This window comes from Zalophus californianus, chromosome 11, assembly GCF_009762305.2.
Source record: "Zalophus californianus isolate mZalCal1 chromosome 11, mZalCal1.pri.v2, whole genome shotgun sequence".
Classification (NCBI taxonomy): domain Eukaryota; kingdom Metazoa; phylum Chordata; class Mammalia; order Carnivora; family Otariidae; genus Zalophus; species Zalophus californianus.
In genome coordinates this window covers 75252842-75278825 of record NC_045605.1, presented here as the reverse complement: position 1 = coordinate 75278825, position 25984 = coordinate 75252842, and the positions used below count along the sequence as shown (strand labels likewise).

Below are 25984 nucleotides of genomic sequence, written 5' to 3'. Positions count from 1 at the left end.
CTGAAAGAATTTACACCAATTAGTATTGTTTGAGAAAGTGCTGCCTTGTGTTTTGCTTGTGAATAGTGTTAATGGTGTTTATTTCTAGGCAGATGTAGTCAATTCTGTGAATAATACCACTTGTAGAAGAGCTTTTATACATTAAAAAAAATAGTTCAAGGGCGCCTGGGTGTCTCAGTCCTTAAACCTCTGCCTTCAGCTCACGTCATGTCCCAGGGTCCTGGGATCTACTCCCACATTGGGGGCTCCCTGCTCAGCCTGGAGTCTGCTTCTCTGACCCTCCCCGCTCGCTGCTCACTTACTTTGAAGGATCTTTCTCTCTCTCACTTAGAAGGATCTTTCTGGGGCACCTGGGTGTCTCAGTCAGTTAAGCAGCCAACTCTTGATTTGGGCTCAGGTCATGATCACAGGGTCATGACTCAGCGGGGAGTCTGCTTGAGGTTCTCTCTCTCCCTCTGCCCCTCCTCCCTCGTTCTCTCTCTTTCTCAACTAAATAAAATCTTTAAAAAAAAAATTGGTTAAGTTGTCTAGTTATCCTTGTCCAACTCTCTCTGTAAATGTTTCAGTTACAGTTGGAAAACTTAACTATAAAATGTATGCCTTGAAACTGAGACACCAATTTAGGTACTTCAGTCAGAAAGCTGAGGTTCAAGCAACTCATCAACTGCCTCCTCCCCTCCCCCTTCTCCTCATTGTACCACTACCGATCCTGTTTTTACATTTTACAGCATTTGATATTTTAAAACACATTAAGATATATACACTCTTTTAAAAATTCTTTGCAATAACATTGTTGGAAAAACACAGATGGTGATGTTAACCCAATTTTGGTATGTAAAACTATAGAAGTTACAACTCACCAGCAAGGAAATCTTGTCCAACCCCAAACTCTGTAACCTTGTGGTCCAGTCCTTCAACTACACTGCACTGCCCCCCTAGGCAATATTTACAAAACATGAGATTCTCCCTATCTTATTGATGTCCACACAAATGACCATGAGAACCACGTTAAGAAAATTTTTGTCCTTGATTCATAACTTTTAAGTGAAGATGTATTTCCAGAGCACAACATGTGAGGGTTTGGCAAACACAAACTCACTGAGCTAGTGCAATTAATATTTTATGAGGTAACATAATTCTGAAAAAAAAATGCATTAAAGTCAAATCCCTATGTGCTCCTCAGACTTCTAGCATTAGCATGCAAGTACCAGCAGTGGGCTTGATAATCCACGGAATTATATTAATATGTAGGTCTTTTTGTTTTACTTTGTAAGTATCTTCAGCCTTCTTTTAAAACCTGAGTACTAGCACTTTTATTTGCCTCACGGAACTTGAAACACACACACACACAAATATTATATGTGTAAATTCCCACTGTAAAAGATGCAAACAACATTGAATTCACTGAGGTCAATGTTCTTTGTCCCACACACACATCCTCATAGACAATAAAATGAACAGTTTGCATGTTTCCAGTCTCTATGCATTGACATAAGTCTGCATATATTTGCAAATAATAAATTAGATATGTGATGATAATATAGGTATTGTCCTATAGATTTATTTTTTTTCTCAAAAGTATGTCTCGGAGATCTTTCAAAGTGTGTGTATGCACATGCACACGTGTATGTACATACATAGACATAGACTTTTAAATCACTGTATTCTATTCCACAAAATGATATGTGAAATCAATCATTCCATTACCGACAGACATTTTGGTTGTTGCTGGCTTTCAGTGAATACAAACTATGCAGCAAAACATCACTGTATGTGCATATTCCCCCCCTCATGACATGTGCATTTCCTAGAATACATTTCAGAAGGTAAAACTGATGGAATCAAGAGGATCCTCATATTACTCTTCAGATTTACTTTAAATGTTGATAGATTTTTCTCAAATTGCCATTAAAAAGTTTCACCAATTTACACTGTCATGTAAACAAATAATGAATCTGTTTACCCCAACCTCACCAACAGAGAATAAAATCGATTTTTTAAAGATTTATTTATTTACTAGAGAGAGAGAGCTAGCACAGTGGGGCGGGGCAGAGGGAGACAATATCTTAAGCAGGCTCTAGGCTGAATGCGGAGCCCAGCTCGGGGCTCTAACCCACGACTCCAGGATCATGACCTAAGCCAAAACCAAGAGTTGGAAGCTTAACCACAGAGTCACCTACTCAGTTGGCATGCCGAGAATAAAATCTATTTTTAAAAATTCTCCCCAGTTGAGGGCATGAATATGGTTACTTAGTCATTGCACATTATTTCTCTCTCTTCATCAGCATGTCATCTCTGCAGAAGAGTCCTGATAATATGCTGTGTGTCCTTGGGTAAGTTACTTAACCTTTCTGTGCCTCAGTTCTGTCACCTCTAAAACGGGGATAATTACAATAATACCTAACTCAAAGGATTATTTCCTGGTTTTTTTTGTACGTTTGCCCCCTTTTCAGTGTAATCTTGTCACTTTCCTCTTTGGTTAATTCAGTAAGTTAACACATACTTACTGAGTGCCTACAATGTGCCAAGCATCGTTCTAATTGCTGGGGACAGACCAGGGAGTCAAAACTAAGTGGTTGCTCTCAGAGAGCTTCTATTCCAGTGGGGAGGCAGGCAGTACAGAAGCAAACACATAAATGTATAATGTTCTGTCATGTTGTGTTAGTGAAGGAAAAATAAAGTAGGGTATGAGGCTAAGAAATAATAGGGGTGCTATTTTAGGGTTGGCCAACCAAAGTTGCTATGATAAGGGGACCCTTGCATAGAGACCCCAAGGAAGTATCCAGGCAGAGGGGACAGAGAGTGCCAAGCCCTGAGATGGGAATGTGGTTGGCATGTTTGAGAAATAGTGAGGAATAATATGTTGGTTGTAGAAGGAATGAGTGAGAGAGAAGAGAGAGCTGCCAGCTGAGAGGAGCCAGAGACCAGATTCTGAATGCTCTCATAAGCCATCAGGAGCAATTTTAATTTTATTCTAAATGCAGATGGCAGCCAAGGCACTGCCTCTGAATTGCTGAACTGCTCAGCACAGAGAGAGAGGGACCTGACGCCTCCTACCCAAGCAGATACCTCGAATATGGCCACAGGCAGTGCCCACTTGCTCTCTGAGCAAAGCTCACAGGGAACATCAGCAATCACAGTGTCCCTCCCAAACTCAGGCCGAGAAGCAAAGCCAAACAGAGCCATACACAGTTGCGAAACAATGCCCCTCACCCAAAGGCCTACCTTCTGCATTCAATCCAAAATGTAGACTTAAAGCATTTTTCTTCTTCTCTGCTGCACAGTGCCCTCACCAGATGACAGACCAGGAACAGAAGCCTGGCCAGGCTCAGCTACCACCATGGTGAAAAGGGTCTGCCACATGAGTACCAGGAGCCCAGGCAGGCCAGAGGCCCCCAGCTTACCCCTAAGGCAGCAAGCCTACCTCTGCAGATGGTTCCATTGCCCACGTAGCCCGGTTTGCAGGTGCAGCTGTGTCCCTGGACAGTGTTGGTGCAGATGGCATTCTCATCACAGTTGTGCTGCCCGCTGCCACATTCATCATGCTCTGTTGGCAGGGGGAGAAAGAGAGACACATGTCTTAAGTTGGCGTCACAAGTGTTGGAAAAGTTGGGACTCACCAAAGAAGAATGACAGACTACCAGGTATGGGGCTCTTACTATGTACCTAGCAGTTTCTACGCCTAGTGAGGCTGAAATCTCAACAGCCCCGCAAGTTGGGTGTCATTATCCCTGCTTTGCAGGTAAAGAAACTAAGGGTCCGAGAAGTCAGGGTCTTATGCAAGTCACATGACTGGTAAGAGCTGCTCTAAGGACATTGCCTTTTCCATGACCTGCAAAGGTTTCTACTGAGGCTCCAAGGCAGTGTTTCTCAGCAGGGAGCAATTCTGCATCTCCTCCCCACGGGAAACACTTGACAATGTCTGACAATATCCTTGGTTATCATGGCTGGGGGTGGGGGTGCTACTGGCATCTAGTGGATACAGGCCAGGGAGGCTGCTAAGCATCTTACAATGCACAGGAAAGCCCAGCACAAGAAAACATTAATTAGTACAAAACATCAACAGCATCTAGGTTGGGAAAACTTCCTCTAAGGTCAAAGAAGGAAAAAGAAACAATCCCGCATGTGAGATTCCAAAGAAGGCTCAGTTAATATAAGCTGGCAAAGAAGCAATAAGACATATCACACAGAGCTGTTGCAAAGATTAGCTGAGAAAGCATGGAAAAGTGTCTAGCAGCGCCCCAACCAAGTAATACAGATTCAGTAAATGTTAATTTGGCTCCCCAGGGATAATTTAGAAATGCATCATTAAACTACAAACTTGATGAAGAACTGAACAGTGGTCCATGTCTCTGGGCTTCTTTTAAAACACCTGGTCCGATAGGAATATCCAATATGAGAATAAAACATGCAAAACTGTTGTTTGACTTTGGTTTTATGTAATAATCTCCTAATCATACCCAAAGTGACCCTTTTCCTGAGGCCCGTTTTCTCTCCACTGTGAAGATGGTGGCTTGTGACTGTTCTGGTTCTACGGCTACCCAAAGGAACTCGGAAGAAAACTGTCTGAATGTAAAACACAGCAAGAAAGGTAGTGCTGCGTTAATGCTTACCTTTATCATAGAAGTTTGCCTGTTCCTGCCGGGAGTCTTGGTGTGAATATGTTGTTCTTTCTCTTTCTGAAGCAAGGAGATGGTACAGAAAAACAAAAGAAACTGGAAAGGGGGGGGGGTGGAGAGAGAGACTGGAAAAAGGCAAAGTCTCTTTTCCTCCCTTTTAATCAGTGATTGTGACTCCTTGTCAGGTGCTCTGGGGGGTCTCATTTGACTTACAAGGTCCCCAAGAAAGAGAGGCCACAATCAAAGGAAACACAGGACCTTGAAAATGTGCTAGTCCTATCCCCCTGCTTTCTAACATGCTGCTTCAAATTCCTACTGAATTCATCCTCCATACCCAGCTGCAGAGCGTTGGATAAGGTCCTCCACAAAACGCATGTCCACTGAAATCTCAGAATGTGACCTCATTTCGGATTTCTGCAGATGTAATTCGTTACAGTGAGGACATACACGGTTAAAGTGAGCCCTAAATTCAATGCCTGGTGCCCTTATTAGAAGAGGAGAACCATCAAAATACACAAAGGGAAGAAGGTCATGCGAAGACAGAGGCAGAGATTGGAATTACGCAACCACAGTCAAGGAACACCAGGAGTCACCAGACTCTCCCCTGGAGCCTGTGGAGAGAGCATGACCTTACTGGCTCCTCGATTTTGGATTCTGACTTCCAAAATCATAAGAAAAACATTCTGTTGTTTTAAGCCACCCAGTGCGTGGTACTTTGTTAAAGCAGTGCTAGAAAACTAATATACCAACATTGCATATAATTTTTCACAGCCTAAGTTGCTGAGAGGATGCTAAGGGGACAAGTTCTGATGCCCTTCACTGTTTTCTAAAAAAAGAGACACTAGAGGATCGAGGGAAAGGGTATATGCAAGGCTGTAATGAAATCATTTGTGCTTAAGGTGGGTAAATAGAAGAGTCAGGGGCAGACATACTGAGTCTGAACCACAGGCCCCCCACAAGCAGATGATCGGAGATACCAGTCATCCTCTTAATGCTTCCGAGACTCCATTTACCCATCTTTAAAGCAGACATTATACTACCTGCCTGGCTGTGGAACAATATATTTTTTTTTTAAGATTTTATTTATTTATTTGACAGAGAGAGAAAGAGCACAAGTAGGCAGAGCAGCAGATAGAGGGAGAGGGAGAAGCAGGCTTCCCACTGAGCGGGGAGCCCGATGTGGGACTCCATCCCAGGACCCTGGGATCATGACCTGAGCCGAAGGCAGATGCTTAACCGACTGAGCCACCCAGGCGCCCCGCTGTGGAACAATATTAAGAAAAATATAATTAGAAATGTTTGCTAAGGACCCACAATATAGCATATACTGAAAAAATTGTTAGCTTTTTAAAAAAAAATTAACTAGGCTGGGACTATGAAAATTATAATAAACATTTTTGCTAGGCCAACTACCAAGGAAATGCCACCTTCAAAATATTAAAGTACATATTTATTGAGATGGAAAGAGGCTTACAATAGGTCTCTGACACCCCAGCTCTCTGATGAGTATTCCTAGGAATCGGTATTAACACGAAAATCCCTGGAGCACAGGAAGATCCGAAGCTTTATCCGCCTCATTGCCTACAGTGGGGGTACACTTTCTGGATCACACTGTGAGTGGCTGACTTCTTTTTTCTTTGTTGCTGGCAGAGTCAACTCACCATAAAGGATGTAATAATGCCAGATACTTCCCCGCTGCCCTCCTTACAGAGCTGGGGGCCCAACGGGTACAGGTAAGTATGCTGGGCGATTTCTATGATTGATTTCTTCTCTGAGTGCAGAGGGAGACTAAAAAGAAGGAAAAAAAAAAAGAGTACGGGGAAGGAAGAGAAAGAGATCATGCTAACCTTGTGGCCCTCTCCCTGCCCTTGATTGCCTTTTATCCCTGCAGATCAGACACTCGATAATAGATTTAAAAAGCAGCTTTTTTTACCAGTACGTAATTATTTAGGACCTCTTAAGTGGTAGGAACAGGTTACAAAGGCTAAGACACACACTGGTCCTGCCTTCATAAAGCCTACAATCTAGAGACAAAAGCAAGCCCTTCTGATCCCAGATGACATGTGGTAGATATAGTAATACACAAAAGGGGAACATAATCCAGGCAAGAATGAGGGAAGCCTCCCTGGAGGAAGTGACATATAATTAAAAGACCGAATGGGAATTAGCCAGGCAAACGAGGCTGGGGGTCAACATTGAAAATAAATACAAACAAACACAGTCTAAGCTCCAAAGCAACACCAGAACTCACACAGTAAGTCATCACAGCAAGGTGATAGGTCTATAACAATTGCTAATTGAACATTGGGATGGAAACACAAGGCAGAGCAAATAACCCTGTTTATAGACATAATGTGTATGCTGTAATGAAGCTGCCTGATAGAAACCTGATGTGCCTCTCTTCCGGTGATCAACTTCCAGTCCTCACAGGTAGTATAAATTTTTTTTTTCTGTGTCTATGGAAGAATTTCCAAGAATGTCCAAAACATGATATTTGCAAGGTAACCTCACCATTCCCCATCAAGGAGTCCAGTCTAATTATCCTCCTTTTGAATGTGGATTTGCCCTTAAAAACATGTATCTAACCAAGGGAATGTAGCATGATGTAATATGATTTCCAAGGCTAGGTCAGAAGTCTGTCAGCTTCTGGAATGCTTGTTATCTGGATGACCCATCTCAAGAGATTATCTCTTAGAACCCAACTGCTATGCTGTGCAAAGCTGAAGACACATGGCCAGACATGAGTACATAAGTCCAGTCAAGGACCCAGCTGAGCCCAGCCTTCAAGGAGTATCAACCTAAGCACCAGACATGTGAGGAAAGAAACCTTCAGAAGATTCCATTTCTCAGGTGTCTAAGCCTCTCCAGCCACTGAGGTCTTCCCAGCCGTGGCCCAGATATCAAGGAAATACAAGCCATCTCTATGGGGGCCCTGCGTGGACTATTAACCCACAGAATTTAAAAGCAAAGTAAAATGGTGGTTGTTCCACACCAACTCTGAGGTAGCCATTTATACAGCAATAAGTAATCAGGACAGTATCCTTGGCTCTGCACGCAGGGCATGATAAGAAGTAAGAGTTCAAGGAGATTTTGGGGAACTGAGCTGAAATGGAGGCAAAGCACATAGAAAGACTGTGTTTGTTCCTCTGAGATCGACTTCCATCCTCAAAGTGAGCTGTACGAAAGGATGACTTCCTTTCAGTTGTTGCACCGGTTTTTACTCTGCAAAGTCTTCAGTTACCACTTAGCATAGATGGACCCAAAACGAACCCAAAGCAGCACAGTTCTGCAGCAATCAAAATATATTTTCATCAACATTAACTAAATGATGGCCCTGGGCTCGTCAATGCATATGTGGACAGCACTGTTGAAACCTGTCACTACATTCTACATCCAGTTCCTCAGGTTAATGATGTCTAATAATGTATGAATATAAGACGAGGAAGAAAAATCATACCAACAAAACCAAAAGGTTTTCCTGGAGAATTTACAGGAGGACAGATGCATAGACAAAGGTCAGAGACAAGGTTTCAGTTTCCCTAGAGGAGAGAAAAATACAGTAATTGGAAATCTGAGCTCTGGACACACACACTACTAGGTTAAAGTCTCAGCTTTGCTACTTAATGACTGTGTGATATGTGGTTTCTCACACTCCTTTCCTTTAGAAAAAAGAAAAAAAGGCTGGATCAAGATTAAATGAGATAATATGTATGTGATGTTAGCATCTGCTATGTGTTTGTACTATTCTAAGCACAGAAAACAAAATGGAGAACAAAGATAATTTCCCTGGCATGTGGGGATCACATTCTCGTGGGGGAGACAACCCACAGATAAATACACAAGAAATATGTATCTTATTTGGGGTGGTGATAATATGAGGAAAAATAAAGCAGAGTGAGGGGATGGGGAGTGATGGGGTGGTAGATGAATGAAGGAGTAAACCATACAATGATCCTGGGCAATAGTACTCAAGGCAGAGAGAAAACCAATATAAAGAGTTCAGATGTGGAAAGGAAGGGGCAGGGGGCTGGGGTGGCGAGAGGGATGTGAGATAGTGGGATGATACTAGCAAATCAGGTCTTCCAGGTAGCTATGGGTCAAATCAGGTAGGTCCTTTTAAGCTATTCTAAGTGTGGTAGAAGGCTTTGGTGGGTTCCCCATCACCCTCTACATGAATTGCTTAGAACAGCACTTAGCATATTATAGCATAAGCTCATTAAGTGGCTATTCTGTCAAGTTATGATGGACTAATGTCAAGGCAGGACAGCAGAAATACATTGATCTGCAGCAGCACTGAGTCAAATGCCCCACTCAAAGCAAGTGATGAGGCCAGAGAGCGTAAGACCTCCAGGCTCCAAGTGGAGCCGACAGTTCCAGTCAGATATGCAAGATGTAGCAATAAGGAAATGAAACAAAGCCTGAAGGGATGTCAGGCATTCTGCTCTCACACAGGCTACATTACTCTGTTCATGAAAATCCAAGTTGGGAGGTAGCAACTCTTTGTGCAGGAAAATATTATGATTTGCTTGTGACTGTGTCACTGAATACACAGTGAGCTAGTTGAGGTTATGGACATGCCTTATTTCTACATCCTTGACATGAGGATCTAGTACTTCACTGTGAATACAGCATCCATGAGCCACATGTGGCTACTGACCCCTTAAAATACAGCTAGTCTGAATTGAGATGCGCTCTAAGTATAAAATACACACTAGATTTCAAGACTGTTCCATAAATAAGAATGTAAAATACCTCCATAATTTTATATCAATTACACATTGAAATAATAACATTTTGTACATATTGAATTAAATAAAAAATCCTAAATTTTATTTCACTTGTTTTATATTATTTTCTAAATGTGGCTACCAGAACATTTTAAATTATGCATGTGGCTAGCATTATATGTCAACTGGACACCTACATATCAGGTGTTCCCTAAATGTGGACAGGAAATAAATAAAGGAAGAGGAAGAGCTCTAAAAATATTTCTGCATTCTTAACCAGGAATGACAAACAGGGTTTATCTTGAAAGCCAGGTCTGATCATCTGACTGTGGTTGCCTGGAGTATTATCTGAGAAAGCACTCAAGGTTCTAGCTCACTGAGAAGATTTCTGGGGTTAATTTATAATATTTGCCATGGACAGAGGAGGAGAATGTGACAGCCCATGTAAAATGTAATGATTATTTCTTGTATGGGAATAATATCAATAATTTGAGAATGCATTTTACACTGGGCATGTGCTGAACATTTACTCTTGCTGGATATTCTCCACCCATGGTTTTATTCTCTTTTTCATAACATTGAAAGATAGTAATTACCACCCGTCTTACCTATCTGAAAAATGATATTCAGAGTTAGTTACCTAGGTTATTTTTTAAAAAGTTCAAGGTTTGAACCCAGGACAGCCTCTCTCCAAAGTTCACTCTCTAAGGACAACTTGCCAGGATCAGGCACTACCTTCTGATACCACAACCCCCTGGGATGCTGGGTTGCCAGCATGGATCTCTGTAGTCTATGTCCTCCCTAAAGGTTGGTGCCCGACTTATTCCTCAGCGTGCATCTGTGCTGACCCGCCTTTCAGATATAATGGTATCAGCAGGGTCTACTCTCAAGCCCTTCCTTGACCTTAGATTAGTCTAGAGCAGCAGTTCTCAAATTTGGCATGCTTCAGAATAGGGAGGGCTGATTAAAACACAGATTGCTGAATCCTACCCCTAAAAAGTTTCTGATTCAGTTGGTTTTGGGTAGGGCCCGAGGATTTGGATCTCCAAAATGTTCCCAAGTGATGCTGATACTACTGGTCCAGGATGCACACTTAGAGAATTATATGTCTGATCCAGCTTCCAGATCATCTTGGCCACACATCACATTAATACATCTGAGGGAATTCTTAAAATGAACCAATGCCCAGCTGTAGAGGAGACCAACTGAATTAGAATCATTATTGTGGGGTTCAGGCATAGTATTTTTTAAATCTGTCCCAGGATAAACATGAAGGTCGAGAACCACTGAGCTATCTGCTCCTCCTGTTTAATCCTCTTTTCTAGTTATTCCAAAGGATAACATTGGGAAAAGATAACCAAGCCCCTTCCAGTCAAGGAGCCAAGCAAGCCTTACTGATTCACTGCAGACAGGTTCAACATCAGGGCTGAGCTCCAGCCTGGGGGTTAATCGGTGGGTGTTAGGGGGTCCAGAGGCCACAGGATAAGTACAGCAGCAGGAGACAGAGCCCCAAGAAATGCCACCCAGTAACTGACAGTCTGTCCTACAGAGACATTTTAATAGTGATTAAAGGTCAATGTGTATTTAGACTCTGTCCTTTGCTTCATAGCTGGAGAATCTTCCAGTGTGAAGGACACTGACATTATAACTATCATCTGGCTCAACAGGAATGAAATTAGATGGAATGAAAATGATCCACATTTGTGAGGGTCCCCAAAGAGGAAACCTAGCTAGCATCTAATCCTATAAAATCTACAAAGCTAAGAATTTCAAGTATAAACATAATGAGATTTTTTTTTTTCATAAAAGTAGGACAAACCCTTGGAACCTAAAAATCTGATATTGACTTCTCCCTTTGCAGTGCCCAAAGTGAAAGCAGCAGACAGCCTCTAAAACCTCTCCTTTATCCCTGTCACTCAAAAAAAAAAAAAAAAAAATCAGGAACATAAAATGAAAGGACTTCTTATCTGTGAACTTTTCTGGTTTGGTAACTTTACAGAAACACAAGTCAAATATCCAGCATCTCCTGGACACAAAGTTCCTACAACACTTCTATTTTAGATTTAGTCACAGAAGGCTTCTTTTTCCTCTAAAGACACTTTCCCTTCTTTTAAAATGCTACTTATTGGCTTGTGGCTTTGCCAAACATGCTGAGTAGCTGTAAAATGCAAACACATTTTCAAATATTTATTGACTTGATTTTTTGAGATTTCTGTAACAAAATGCCTTTATGCTGTTCTCTCTGCAGTGTGTGTATTCAGACACACTTCTTAGAAAGTTCTTGAAAAATTACCCAATTCCCACCCAGATGCCATATAATATCAAGAGATACTTTATGATCGACTTGAGATTATCAAATTTCAAATTTAAGTTTTCCCAATTTAACTTCTGAACAGCGTAACATTCCAGTAAGTTTTTCTAGCCTCAAACCTCTTTGAATTCTATTCTTACATTAGATAAATTATCTATTTGCAACAATAAAAAATACTCCATGTACTTATTCAATCTTAACTTTTAGATTTTCACTTATTAGTAGTCAAATATAACCAGATATCCCCCCTGGTCTTCATGTTGAGAGAAGAACTGACAAGAAATAAACTGTCAGGGAATGCATTAGAGTCATAGTCATTTTATCTGTTTAAATATTATAAATGACTATTGTCCCTCAGTGGATAAATGGTTCAAAAACAATGACTGAAAGTTTTGCAAAACCCTGTCATTAAAGACTACAAGAATTCCGCTTGGTTCTTTCTCTTTGGACTGAAAAATGGGCAAGTACATTCTGTGATAGGCTTGCCCTCAGAGGGAGTTGAAACAGCTCGAATGCCAGGTCTGATGTAACCACTGTTGATTATCCCGCAAAGTGTGTCCACGGCCCCTTCTTCAGCCTTCTGTTTGTGTTCCTGACGGGCTTCTGCTCCAGAATTTAAATGAACCTCTGCTTCATAAATTCTCCATAGGAAAAATCCATTTTTGAATTCTGTCACTACAAAATGTGCCCTTTAACTGTGCCTGAGTCATCTGAAAAGAACATGAAAACAAAATACCTGTAACAGTACAAACTGCCATGTCTTTGAAAACAAATAGTGAAAACCAATAATAATAATAATAGCAGCCTCACGTTCACTTTTCATTCCACACACCTGATGTACTGCTGATCTCAATAAAGGAATACTTTAGAAAGCAAACAAGATGAGTAAGTCTTAATTTTATCTGCCTGAATTTACCTTTCAACTGTATATTCAATCAAAATTGACCAAAAATATTTGTGATATGTTTAATCAGTAGCAAACAGTGCACCAAAAACTTTGCCATCCCACTTACTGAAAATTAATAAACCTTTTCAAACACTCAATATATTGTTAGGGGAGGTATGATAACTATATCCTGGCCAAATATGTGATGCTTCAAACTTCATCCTCAAATTAAATCAATCAATTGTGCTTACATTCAAACATCATAAGCAGGGGTTGCAATGAAAAGATAACACCCAACTCTGGTATTGAGAATAAAGAACTATAATTACTACCACAAAAGCAGGAAATGGAAAGGGCTATAAATATAGAACCAAAACAAAAAACATAATACTCAGGACTAGTCACTGGAATTAATATCATCAATTACTCCAACACACTATCTCCTAACATCAAATGGTGGTTCATGTGTAGTGTTTTTGCCTTTTCTTCATGGATCTTTGACATAAGATCTAATAAATCCATTTGAAATATGTAAGTTATACTATAACGAAAAGTTATACACGAATAGCACTTTAATTAAAAATAGAAGTTAGGGGCGCCTAGGTGGCTCGGTCATTAAGCATCTACCTTCGTCTCAAGTCATGATCCTGGAGTCCTCGGATCGAGCCCCGCATCGGGCTCCCTGCTCGGCATGCTTCTCCCTCTCCTACACCCCCTGTTTGTGTTCCTGCTCTCGCTATCTCTCTGTCAAATAAATAAACAAAATCTTAAAAAAAAAAATAGAAGTTAATATTTGGTTCTCACAGGGATTCTGGAAGACAGAAAATTACTCTTGTCAATATTCTGCCTGAGACTACGACCAATGTGTCTTGACTTGTAGTCCAGAGAATGAGTCTTCTCCAGAGTAAGCAGAGTGCCCTACACAAGCACTTACATCTTACAACCACCAAAGGAGGAGAGGACTGTCATCATCCTCATTTTACAAAATGAGAAATTGAAGCACAGAGAAGTGAAGGGCATTGTTACAGTCTGCTACTCTGGCTGTTACAAATTACCAGAAACTCAGTGGCTTGAAACAGTGCAAATTTATGATCTTTCAGTTCTGGAGGCCAAAAATCCAACATGGGTCTCACTGGGCTAAAATGAAGGTGTCTACAGGGCTGCATTCCTTTTGGGGTAGTAGTGGGGGAGGCTCCAGAAGAGGCTCTTTCCCTGCCTCTTCCAGCTTCTAGAGGCTGCCCACATTCCTTGGCTCATGGTCCCATTCATGCATCTTCACAACCAGCAATGTTGAGCTAATTCCTTCTCAGGCTACCATCTGTTTGTCTCATTTTTGCCTCCCTCTTCCACTCATGTCTTCTACTCATAAAGATCCCTGTGATTACACTGGAGCCACCCCGATAATTCAGGATAATGGAGCCATTTCAAAATCATTTGATTAGCAACCTTAATTCCATCAGCAATCTTTATCTTCCTTTGCTCTTTAACCTCATTTATTCGCATGTTCCAGGGATTAGAACGTGGATACCTTCCCAGGGACCACTAATCTGCCTACCTCAGGGACACATACCATGACTTGAACACAGGCATATCTACCCAGGCTCTCAAACCACTCTATTATATTGCTAACCTCAGAATATGCCCAATAGGATATGCAAAGGTTTCCTTGCCAGGGAGGCAGGAAGTGCCATCCCTACTCTGTTATCTCTCCATGTATTTCCTGAATCGAGACAACCTAGCAAATAAGAATTAATGACTGGGCTATAATCTCTTCCTCCAGCCTCTGGAATGCCTGAGGAATATTTGATTGCTAGTTGCATTTTTTCCAATACCAAATGAGGAAACATACTCATTAGAGATCAGCAGGGGTCTCACTAGGTTTGCCATGTACTGATTACCGATCCAAGGCTGTCCCTGAGAATGCTGTATTTAGTCATCAGAATATGTACTTATTTATGCCTGCAGTTGAACTTCAGAATGGGAACTGGGCCTACTCCCCCTTTAGATACTACAGGACACTCAAGGTTTTTAAGCTGGAGGACCAAGGACCCTCCAGCTTCCCGGTGCATATGTGATCCACACTAGGGTCAGTCCCAGGACCTTGGAAGCACAACAAACCACCTACTATGATCAGATGGTAGAAGCTGTGTCTGGGTAGCTGAGGCCTCTATGATGCTGTTGGTTGTGCATGCTCAGGACCCTCTGTTCTGTATCCTTTCTTAAAGCTAAGTAAACTCGCTGCTAGACAAACCAGTCATGTCTTAGGGATTTGACTGATGACACAAAATGGAAACAAGACCTGCTGTCTTGTTTAACCAATGACTGAGCAGCTTTCCACAATCCCCAGGAGAGTCATTCCTAGGACTCTAGTTGTTTCAATATTGCTAAATTTGACAAGCTAACATCTGTATTAAACACAAATGACAACAAAAAGTCTCCTTTTTCTTGTAATAGTTACATTGTGGGCAGCTAAAGAATATAACTGGAGGACTCTATGACAAAAGCAAACTTATTAAAAATTAAAATATAACTGTATCCCAAGGAATATGTATTTCTTATAATGCCAGAAGCACTCCAAACAAAAAACCTGAAAATACACAATAGAAGACCGAAAGATTTTAAGGTAATCTGCTTCCACTGAACTTAAGGTGGCACTAGTAAATTATGATAGTCTGACAGACTGAGCAGACATTCTATTATACATGTCAATAATTACATGTGCATATGACTCATATACAGGATAGGATTCATTGCAACCAGGTTATGTCTTTCTTATTTTTATATTTACTGTAGTACATTGCCAAAGAGAAGGTACAATTCTTGTTAAATCAAGATCCTATATTTAGGATTCTTAACAGTTGCTGCAGCTACCAAGTAAATATAAAATAAGTAAATCTAGGAATAAGCAACTGGAACAATGGTAGTCCCATCATAAAAAGCAATCTGACAGTATCAAGGCAAATTAAGGATGCACACAGGAGAAGGAGATCTATGCTGGTGTATTAATTGCAGCATCATTTATCATTATCAACAGTAGTCAACAGGAAAAAGGGAAAGTAAATTGTGGACTATTCATACAATGGGTTACTATATAGCAATTAAAATGAATGAATTAGACCTACATATGTGAACATGGATCAAAAACTTTACACAGTGACAAAAGCAAATGGTGATTCTATATATATAATATCACTTCTATAAAGTTAAAAACATGCCAAACAGTACTACATATTATTTGTAGATATATAAGCAAGACAATAATAGTATAAAAACACACATGGAAATAATAGGTATCAAATTCAAGAGAAAAGAAGACACGGGATGAGATCCAAGAAGGATATACAGGCACTTTAATGCTAGGTGTGACTTTTCTTACAGAAGGTACGTATGGCCAGATGGCAACATATTAAGATTTGAAAAGATTTGATGGTGGGTACAAGATTATCATATTGTAGATTTTTCTCTATGTTTGTAATAGTTTATAGTATAACAAAAAGTTTATGCTGGAACGGACCCTAGAAGTATTCAAGATCAAATGGCCAAGGTTGCACAGCCAGAGGCCAAAGAGCAAGTAACAGGAGACCCTGAAACTTAAACCCAGCTTAATTTGCACACGTTTTCTCTAGCTACTTACTGTGCCTGACAGTATCTTATGCTTTGCTTTCATTTTTGGTTCTTTTTAGCTAAATGAAAAAAAATTTTAATTTTTAATTAAAGGAAAAAAAAACATTCCAGTTCAATAGTTCCTTCAGTTCTGTGTAACAGAACTGCAACTTTCAGGGCTACAAATTTCAAGACTGTAAGAATATTGCAGAGTTGTGGAGAGAGGGCTGGAGCGCAGTTATTCTTAATTGAAATGACAGACATCTGTCTCACCCCTTAAATGTCAGCCCGAATTTCTACCAGAATCAGGAGATGTGTCCCAGCCCTAGATGCAGTGACGAGGGAGGAAATGCTGTTCATCTCCTTCCCAAAATGATACTGACTGTGGACAAAGAACAGAGCAAAAAACATGGTCATATTTACCCTTAGATTCCTTCTGATTTTACTTTTCCTTTAGTGTCCTTCCCCTAAGGGATGGCACAACTCCTTCCTTAAATTCTAGAACATGAGTCCATTCCACAAGGGGAAAGAACTGACATTTATTGAGCCCTTCTCCCAGGTGTTTCCTTACTTTAGCCTCACGATCACCTTTTCAGGCAGGTATCGCTGACCCCATTATACAGGCAGGAAATCAGGATTCCAAAGGTCAGATAACATATCCAAGTTCATTCATTTAGTAAGGGACCAGAAATCTACCTACAATCCATGGCTTTTCCACTACACAGGGCTTCCAAAAGCCCATCATCTTCATGCACGCTCTCGGGTCCTCTGTTTTTTCATCCGAAAATTGGATAGATGAAAGTAGCTGATCTTGAACATTCTATTTTTATTTATTTATTTTTTTTGAGAGAGAGAGCACGTGAGCGTGAGCGTGGAGGGGCAGAGGCAGAGACAGAATCCTAAGCAGTTTCCACACTCAGCGCTGAGCTCAACACGGGACTCAATCTCACGACTCTGAGATCATGACCTGAGCTGAAATCAACAGTCAGATGCCTGACTGATTGAGCCACCCAGGCACCCCTAATCTTGAACATTCTATAAGACTCTGAATTTGGCAACCCCGGGGCAGACACAAAGTTACAAATGATATAGACAACTCAGAGAGAAGAGGTTAGAATACAGCCTGTGACAACTACTAGAGTCAGCACCCTTTATTAGAGGTACTGCGTGAACTTTAATAATAGGCAAACATTTGAAATTATTCATTGCTTAATAGTCTAGTCTACCTACTTTTTGAAACAGGCCAGGTTCTCATGGCTGAATTTATCATCTTAAATGTTACTTTGACTTGATGCCTCCTGGGCAGAGAAACCTCCCCAATCAAACGTCATCTTAACAGACCTCTTACCACCATCCTGCATCTTTTTCTAGCCAGTCACTCCAATGATCACAAGGAAAACTGGTTGATCTTCCTGATTTCCAGTTTTCGGACATGTTGATGCTTTTCCGTTCATGCTCTCACTCCCGTGGGGGAAGTCACATCGCTTCTCCCTTAAACAGCAGCTCTCGGCTCACCTCTTGTGTTAAGTCTCCCTTGACTACCCCCAATACAATCCAAGAATTTCCATTATTTCAGATTTCTCTTATCTCTCTGATGCAAGGGGAAGAAAAAAATGGGACTTTGAAATTCTATTTCTACCATGTGGCAGATATGTTGCCAAAGCTTTTTTTTTTTTAAGATTTTATTTCTTTATTTGAGAGCGAGCGAGCACAAGCAGGAGGAAGGGGCAGAAGGAGAGGGAACACGCAGGGAGCCCAAAACAGGGCTCCATCCCAGGGCCCCAAGATCATGACCTGAGCGGAAGGCAGAGACTTAACCAACCCGAGCCACCCAAGTACCCCAGTATGTTGTCATAGCTTTAATAATCTTGTCAAGCTAGGTATTATTAATCCTATTTCACTGAAAGCACAACTAAAACTCAGCAACACTAAAGTGACTTGGCTAGGGTCAGACAATTGGAAAAGCAGAACTGACAACCAAATAAATGTGGATCTAAGTCCTAAACCCAAGGGTTTCTACACTCAAAGAACAGATTTGGGTGTTGGGGGGAGGAATATATTGGGAATGTGTAGAAAATGTGAATCTTTAATTTTTTCCCCTTCTACCGAGGAGCACCAAATGACACCATTGTTTATTCATGCTCCTCTGTTTCTAAAATGCTAGCTCTCCCCAGTGCCAGCAAGGCTTATGCTGCTGGATGCCCAAGTGATATAAAAATGAAACTTCTTATCCTCCAATAAATAACATTAGTGTTGACTAAGGATATTGAACATAAAACCAAACACATTATCCTCTCCTTGAAACCAATCATACTACATCAGCACGCAAACACTGTGCAGCGCTGGTTGCTACCGCTCAATAAAGACTTAACAAGACTTGGAGAAGGTCCAGGGACGAGCAATTAAAACATCACAGGAGATGGGAAAAGGCTATCTTAGGAGAACAAACTAAAATCAATCAGGACCCTTAAATTTACCAAGATGAAGACTAAGAACTTACAGATTCAGAGTCTGTAAAAACATGTCAGGATACAGTATGAGCACTCATATGCTGTCACTGACATCGGCTACTTTGATCATCCAGTATGCATTTCCCCTTCCTACTGGTACCTCAGGTTCCTTATGGGGAGCTTCACGTCCTTCACCACTACTGTGTGTATGTACTGTGGTAGAAAGGTAATTCCAGGAATTCCCCTCCTATTACAGGATTTGAGGGAACTGGGCCTTCCTTTCAGCATGCTACAAATGCCATGGAGAAGTCATGTGACCTAACCAATCTGCCAATCTGACTCCTCCTCCCCTTCCACTGTGAATTCTGAGAGAGAGATAAGAGTAGAGAAAGTGGTTAGGTTTTCCACCTATTCATTCCTACTATGCGACCATTCCTTCCTGCCTACACCCTGGCCATTAGGAACCTCCTTGATTCTAGTCCTTCTAGGTGAGTTTCTCCATCCAAAGAAGCAAGTCTATGAGCTCCTGGTAGCTTTGAAACAAGTCTCTTTTTTAAGCGGGGTCAGTTTCAGATACTTCTAAAAAACAGATGGGACTATAAAGGCAAGTATGGGACTATAAATATGGGACTATAAAGGCAACCCTTTTTTTCATGAACAATAGTAAGCAAGAAGTGGGTTAAACACTAGAGTGGAACTGATGCATGCCAGACACTGCACTAAGATCTTTATACCTACGATCCTTCTTAAATCTCAAGGCAACTCTGGCAGGTGGGATGTAGGGTATCAATTTCACCGACTGAAAGTGAGGTTCAGGAAGGTTGCTTTGCCCAGGGTAAGGCAAAAAAATGAAAGAGTTTGGAATGAAATGCAAGTATGTCCCTACCTAAATTACAAAAAAAAAAATTGTAAATTTCAACTCCTAATATATTGACTATTTGGTTATAATCACAGGGAGCAGACGTCAAGATAGAAAACATTCTTTTATATCACCTCTGGGCATTCCTGTCTGATATAAGCCCTCAGGAGGGACAGACAGATGATCTACAAGATGATAGACCATTGGTCTGACCCAAGAGAAGACAATTCTTATCTGATTACCTGTTAGAGCACAAGTAACAATTGGTGCTAATCCTAAAATAGAATTTCTGTATCTGAGGTTTCCATTTGAGGATGTAACACATGTTTACTTCATACTGCATATAGCTCTTTTCTTGAACATTATATTTAGAAGAGTGAAAAAATTCACAAGTCCCTACACAACTAAATGACTTCAAAATTTCCATCTCAACAACGAGAACAGAAGGCACAAATCCACATCCCTTAAACATGATTTTGCTTCAATCAAAACCCACTCATCAGTAGGAGAGGCAACCCTCACTTCAGTAAAATACATCATAAATCATTTTGTAAAAAAAAAACAAAAAACACCAAAAAACAAAAAACTAGTACTCTTTTGGGAATGGCATGTGTTTCTCAGAGACACTGGCATATATCTTGAAAACATGAGGGTCTCTTCTCAACTGACTCATTTGAAATAATACACATTACCACACTAAGAAAAACAAGACAAGGGATGGAGCTGAAGAATGCGGCGGGCGGGGGGCGGGGGGGAGTGGAGAGTGTGGGATGTTGATTACCACCAACCTCTTCACTTTACAAAACAGAAAACTGAAGACCATTGAAGCCAACTGACCTATCCAAGCTCACACAGCAGTTCCTGGAGAACTTGGGCTCATGTTCAGCATCCTGGTTTAGGATGGTGCTACTGCCTGTATACCACATTGCCCACACTAAATGTGGAAACAAATTTTGGACCAAAATGTAAAAAAACATAGAAAATTACTAATTCTAACTGTGATTCTTAAGAGAGAGAGAGAGAGAATCACAGTAATGGAAATGCAGCTGTTTTTCTTCATTTCAGAATAAAGGAATTATTTCTTTTTACCTTCCCTTACACCCATTTGTTGTTCTTATTGTTCAAAGACATAATTGAGTTCCTAATCCTGTTCAACTTGGCATCACAAACCCGATTCCAATCACATTATTAAAATGAAAGAATACCTATTGGGTCTGTGTTGTTCCCACTACTGGCATCCATTATCCTTTGACAGGTAACATGGGAGATCAGAATACTACCATCCAACTGGGAAACATCCTAGAAATATAAATGAAAATCTTAACCTACCTTTTCACAGGCCATGACTTTGCTGATGGAATGCCATCAAGCAGATCGATGCCTCCATTTCCTTAATTAATGATCATCTCACCAGGGGAGAGAGAGTGTGGATATTGTTTAAATCTTTGTAAATTTATCTACAAACACAGAAGCTCTCTTCAGCATTGACAGGGATAGAACACACCCATATCCTGAATAATATACTCATTCACAAGGTTTATTTGTTCAGCTGACCTTATGAACAGATGTTCTGAAACCTATAAAAATGATTTTCAGACTGCCAGGGAAGATGGTGGACAAGGAGGACACTGAGCTCACCTCTTCCCATGGATACACCTAGATACCACCCATGTTGGTATAAATAATCCAGAAAATGACCTGAGGACTGGCAGAACAGACTTTTCACAGCTAAATATAGAGAAGCCGCCACAACAAAGAGGATAGGAAGGGCAGGGATGTGGTGGTGGTGGTGGGGGGGGGGGTGATAAACAGATTCCCAAGACTATTCACAGGAGGGAGGGACTCCACCGCATGGAGAGGACAGAGAAACAGAAATCGACACCCAGAACCCTAGGCACACAGGACCCGCAGTGGGAAGCAGAATCCACATAACATTTGGCTTTGAAAATCAGAGGGACCTGGCCTCACTAGTTCTTAGAATCAGTGGGGCTCAGCACTTAGAACTTTAAAAATCAGTGGACTTGGCTCTGGAAGATCCAGTAGGGTAAGAGGAAATAGATTCCCTGCCTTTAAAGAGAGCACAAAAGACAGCCCCACTGACATATAGCATACAAGCAGCAGTTTTAAAAATTACTGTGGTATATGGGAAGGAGATTTATTTATTAACCTCAGAGCCTGTGCTAAAGGGGCAGGGAACTTTGGAAGACTTCAAGAACAAAAGAGCTGGCAGGTGCCATTTCCCTGCCCCACCTCCAGCCTAGATACACAGACACCTATGAGAACCAACATACCACCAACACTCTCCACCTAGCTTTCTAACAGTTCCTCCAACCTGGCAGCCTAGGCAGGAATTTTCCTAGGCAGCTGCAGGTCCTCTGTTACACTGGACCAGGCGGACCTTGCTTTTACCACACATCCACCTTTCCCCTGCCCCATGTTCTCCTATAAACCTGTCCCCTCCAATAGGCCCTTGGCCAGAGTCCATCCAAAGAGGTGCCACAAGGCTGGCAGTGTATAAGCAGCCCCAACAGGAGCCAGCACCACTCCAAAGTGACTCCTGCCCTGGAAAGACAGGAAGATAACCACACACATCAGTCTAACCACAGCCCCAGGCGTGGGCTAGGGAGAAACAGCGGGTCTGATTGCAGACCCCACTCACCAAAGCTTCTAGGGAACAAACACAGAAGGTACCCTTCAGTTTGGTTTAATGCATCCCTGGAAAACATCTGGTCTGACCCAACCTAAGCCCAAGGTGGCCACATACTGGCCCATTAACAACACAGAGAACAAACCCTACCCAAAACAGGCAAAGAGAGCCATTGCACATGACTGGACTAAAGGCAAATCAGGCTCAGCCACAATAATAGGGTACATGTAACACACATAGGAGACAGCCTGAAGCACCAGGTTCTGGTGAACTGGGGACACTGAACTGCAGGGCACAGGACCTCTTCTTCATAACTTCTTTAAAGAGCAGGAAACATAGCTGACTTTCCTAATATGCAGAAAGACACAGAGAGTAGACAAAATGAGGAGACAGAGGAATGTGTCCCAAATACAAGAATAGGACAAAATCACAGTGAGAGCTAAATGACACAAAGATAAGTAATATGTCTGATACAAAATCTGAAGTAAACATCATAAAGATACTCAATGAACTTGAGAAAAGAGTGGAAGACCTCAGTGAGACCTTCAACAAGGAGGCAGAAAACAAAAGAACCAGTAAGAGATGAAGAACTCAATAAATGGAATTTATTGGAATAAATAGTAGACCAGAGGAAACATAAGAATAAGCAATACAGAGGACAGAGTAATGGAAATCAATGAAGTTGAACAGGAGAGAGAAAACATGATAATAAAGTATTAAAATAGACTAAGAGAACTCAAGTATAATAGACTAAGACTATAGACTAATAGACTATAAATAGACTAAGAAACCCTCAAGTATAATACCATTTACATTATAGGGATCCCAGAAGGAGAAGAAAAAGAGGGCAGAAAATTTATTTGAAGAAATAATAGCTGAAAACTTCCCAAATCTGGAAAAGGAAACAGAAATGCAGATGCAGGATGCACAGAGAGCCCCCAACAAAATCAACCCAAGAGGTCCACACCAAGACACATAATAATTAAAATGGCAAAAAGCAATGGTAAAGAGAAAATTTTAAAAGCAACAAAAGAAAGCAGATACATAGAAGGGAAACTCCATAAGGCTATCAGCTAATTACTCAGGAGAAACTTTGCCAGCAAGAAGAGAGTGGCAGGATATATTCGAACTGCTGAAAGGAAAAGATCTGCAGCCAAGAATAATCTACCCAGCAAGGCTAACATTGAGAATAAAAGGAAAGACAAAGAGTTTCCCAGACAAACCAAAGTTAAGGGAATTAATCATCACTACACCAATCGTAAAAGAAATGTTAATAAAGGGGATTCTTTGAGTAAAAGGAAAGACCATGAGCAGGAGTAAGAGAAGGAGGAAGCACAAAAGCAGTAAGGTTAAGTATATCTATAAAAATCAGTCAAGGGATTTACAAAACAGAAGGATGTAAAGTATGACACCATATACCTAAAATGCAGTGGAGAAGAGTAAAAACTAGGTTCAAACTTAAGTGGCCATCAGCTTAATATAGACTGCTATATGCAGAAGATGTTAAATAGAAACCTAATGGTAACCACAAATCAAAAACCAGTAATGCATATGCAAAAAACAGAAATGAACCCAAGTATATCACTAAAGAAAGCCAGCAAACAGTGAGAGAAGAGACAAAGTGAAAAAAGGAACAGAGAGAAACTACAATAAAAGCCATAAAACTAGTAACAAAACAGGAATAGGTACCTGCCTATCAATAATTACTTTGAATATAAAGGCACTAAGTGTTCTAATCAATAGACACAGAGTGAAGGAATGGATAAACAAGCCAGACCCACCTATATGCTGCCTACAAGAGACTCATTTCATACCTACAGACACATGCAGATGGAAGTGAAGGGATGGAAAAGCACTTGTCATGCAAATGGCAGTGAAAAGAAAGCCAGGGTGGCAACACCTATAACAGACAAAATAGATTTTAAAACAAAGACTGTAACAAGAAAGAAAGAAGGACACTATATAATCGTAAAGGAAATAATTCAACAATAAGATATAACAACTGTAAATCTTTATGTACCCAACATGGGAGCCCCCAAATACATAAAGAAGCTAATAACAAACATAAAGTCATTAAGAGTAATACAATAAAAGTAGGGGACTTTAACACCTCACATCATCCAAACAGAAAATCAGAAAGGGAACAGTGGCTTTGAATAACACATTGGACCAGATGGATTTAACAGATATATTCAGAACATTCCATCCTAAAAGAGGAGAATACACATTCTTTTCAAGTGCACATGCAACAGTCTCCAGAATATTACATATTAGACCACAAAACAAGTCTCAACAAATTCGAAAAGATTAGTCAGATCATGCATCTTCCCCAACCACAACAAAAAAATCTAAAAAGAATACAAATACATGGAAGACAAAAATAACATGTTACTAAACAATGAGTCAACAAAGAAATCAAAGAGGAAATAAAAAAAAGACAGACAAATGAAAATGAATGGTCCCAAAATTTTTGGGATCCAGCAAAAGCTGTATATGAGAGTTTATAGCAATACAAGTCAACATCAGGAAGAAAAATCACAAATCAACTACCTAATTTTACACCAAAAATAGCTAGACCTTACACCAAAAGTAGCCAGAAAAAAAAAAAGTAGATGGAAGACAATAATAAAGATCAGAACAAAAAAAAAGAAAAGAAAAATAGAAACTAAAAAAAAAAAAAAAAAACAAAAAACAAACAATAGAACAGATCAATGAAAGTAGGAGCTGGTTCTTAGAAAAGATCAACAAAATTGATAAACCTTTAGCTAGACTCAAGAGAGAATTCAAATCAGAAATGAAAGAGACATAACACCACAGAAATATGAAGTATAAGAGATTATGAAAAATTATTCAACAAATTGGACAACCTAGTAGAAATGGATACATTTTTAGAAATAAAACTTCCCAAAACTGAATTAAGATGAAATAGAGAATTTGAAAAACAGATTACCATCAATCAAATTGAATCAGTAATCAAAAAGGTCCCAACAGGGTGCCTGGGTGGCTCAGTGGGTTAAGCATCTGCCTTCAGCTCAGGTCATGATCGCAGGGTCCTGGAATCAAGCCCCAGGCTGAGCTCCCCACTCAGAGGGGAGCCTGCTTCTCCTTCTCCTTCTGCCCCTCCGCTTGTGCTCTCTCTCTCAAATAAATAAATAAAATCTTAAAAAAAAAAGAAGCTCCCAACAAACAAAAGTTTAGGATCAGATGGCTTCAAAGGTGAATTCTACCAAACATTTAAAAAAAGTTAATACCTACCCTTCTCAAACTATTTCAAAAAAAAAAAAAAGGCAAGAAAAAGGAAAGCTTCCAAATTCAATCTATGAGGCTAGCATTTCCCTGATACCAAAACCCGATAAAGACTACAAAAAGAAAGAACTACAAGAAAAGATGAACATAGATGCAAAAATCCTCAAGAAAATATTGGCAAACCAAATCCAACAATATATTAAAAAAATAATTCACCATGATCAAGTGGGATTTATTCCTAGAATGCAAGGGTGATTCAGTATTTGCAAATCAATCATCATGCTCTGTCACATCAACAAGAGAAAAGATAAAAACCATATGATCATTTCAATAGATGAAGAAAAAGAATTTGACAAAGTACAACATCCATTCAAGATAAACCCTCAACAAAGTAGGTTTAGAGGGAACACACCTCTCAACATAATAAAGTCCATATATGAAAAACCCACAGTGAACATCATACTCAATGGTAAAAAACTGAGAGCTTTCCGCCTAAGGTCAGGAACAAGATAGGAGTACCCATTATCTCCACTTTTATTCAACATAGTACTGGAAGTCCTAGCCACAGCAATCAAGAATTAAAAGAAATAAAAGGCAGCTAAATTGGTAAGGAAGAAGTAAAACTTACACTATTTG

At 40.4% G+C, this 25984-nt stretch overlaps 1 protein-coding gene across 3 annotated transcripts in view; it reads right to left on the bottom strand.

Annotated features, from left to right (window-relative positions):
* NELL1 (neural EGFL like 1) overlaps window positions 1–25984 on the bottom strand; it is an 821645-nt gene that overhangs the window by 332041 nt on the left and 463620 nt on the right. For all 3 annotated transcript variants that reach the window (XM_027581185.2, XM_027581188.2, XM_027581186.2), the window contains exon 14: window positions 3425–3547. In XM_027581185.2, the coding sequence (XP_027436986.1) occupies window positions 3425–3547 (123 nt within the window). The remainder of the gene's footprint in view (window positions 1–3424; window positions 3548–25984) is intronic.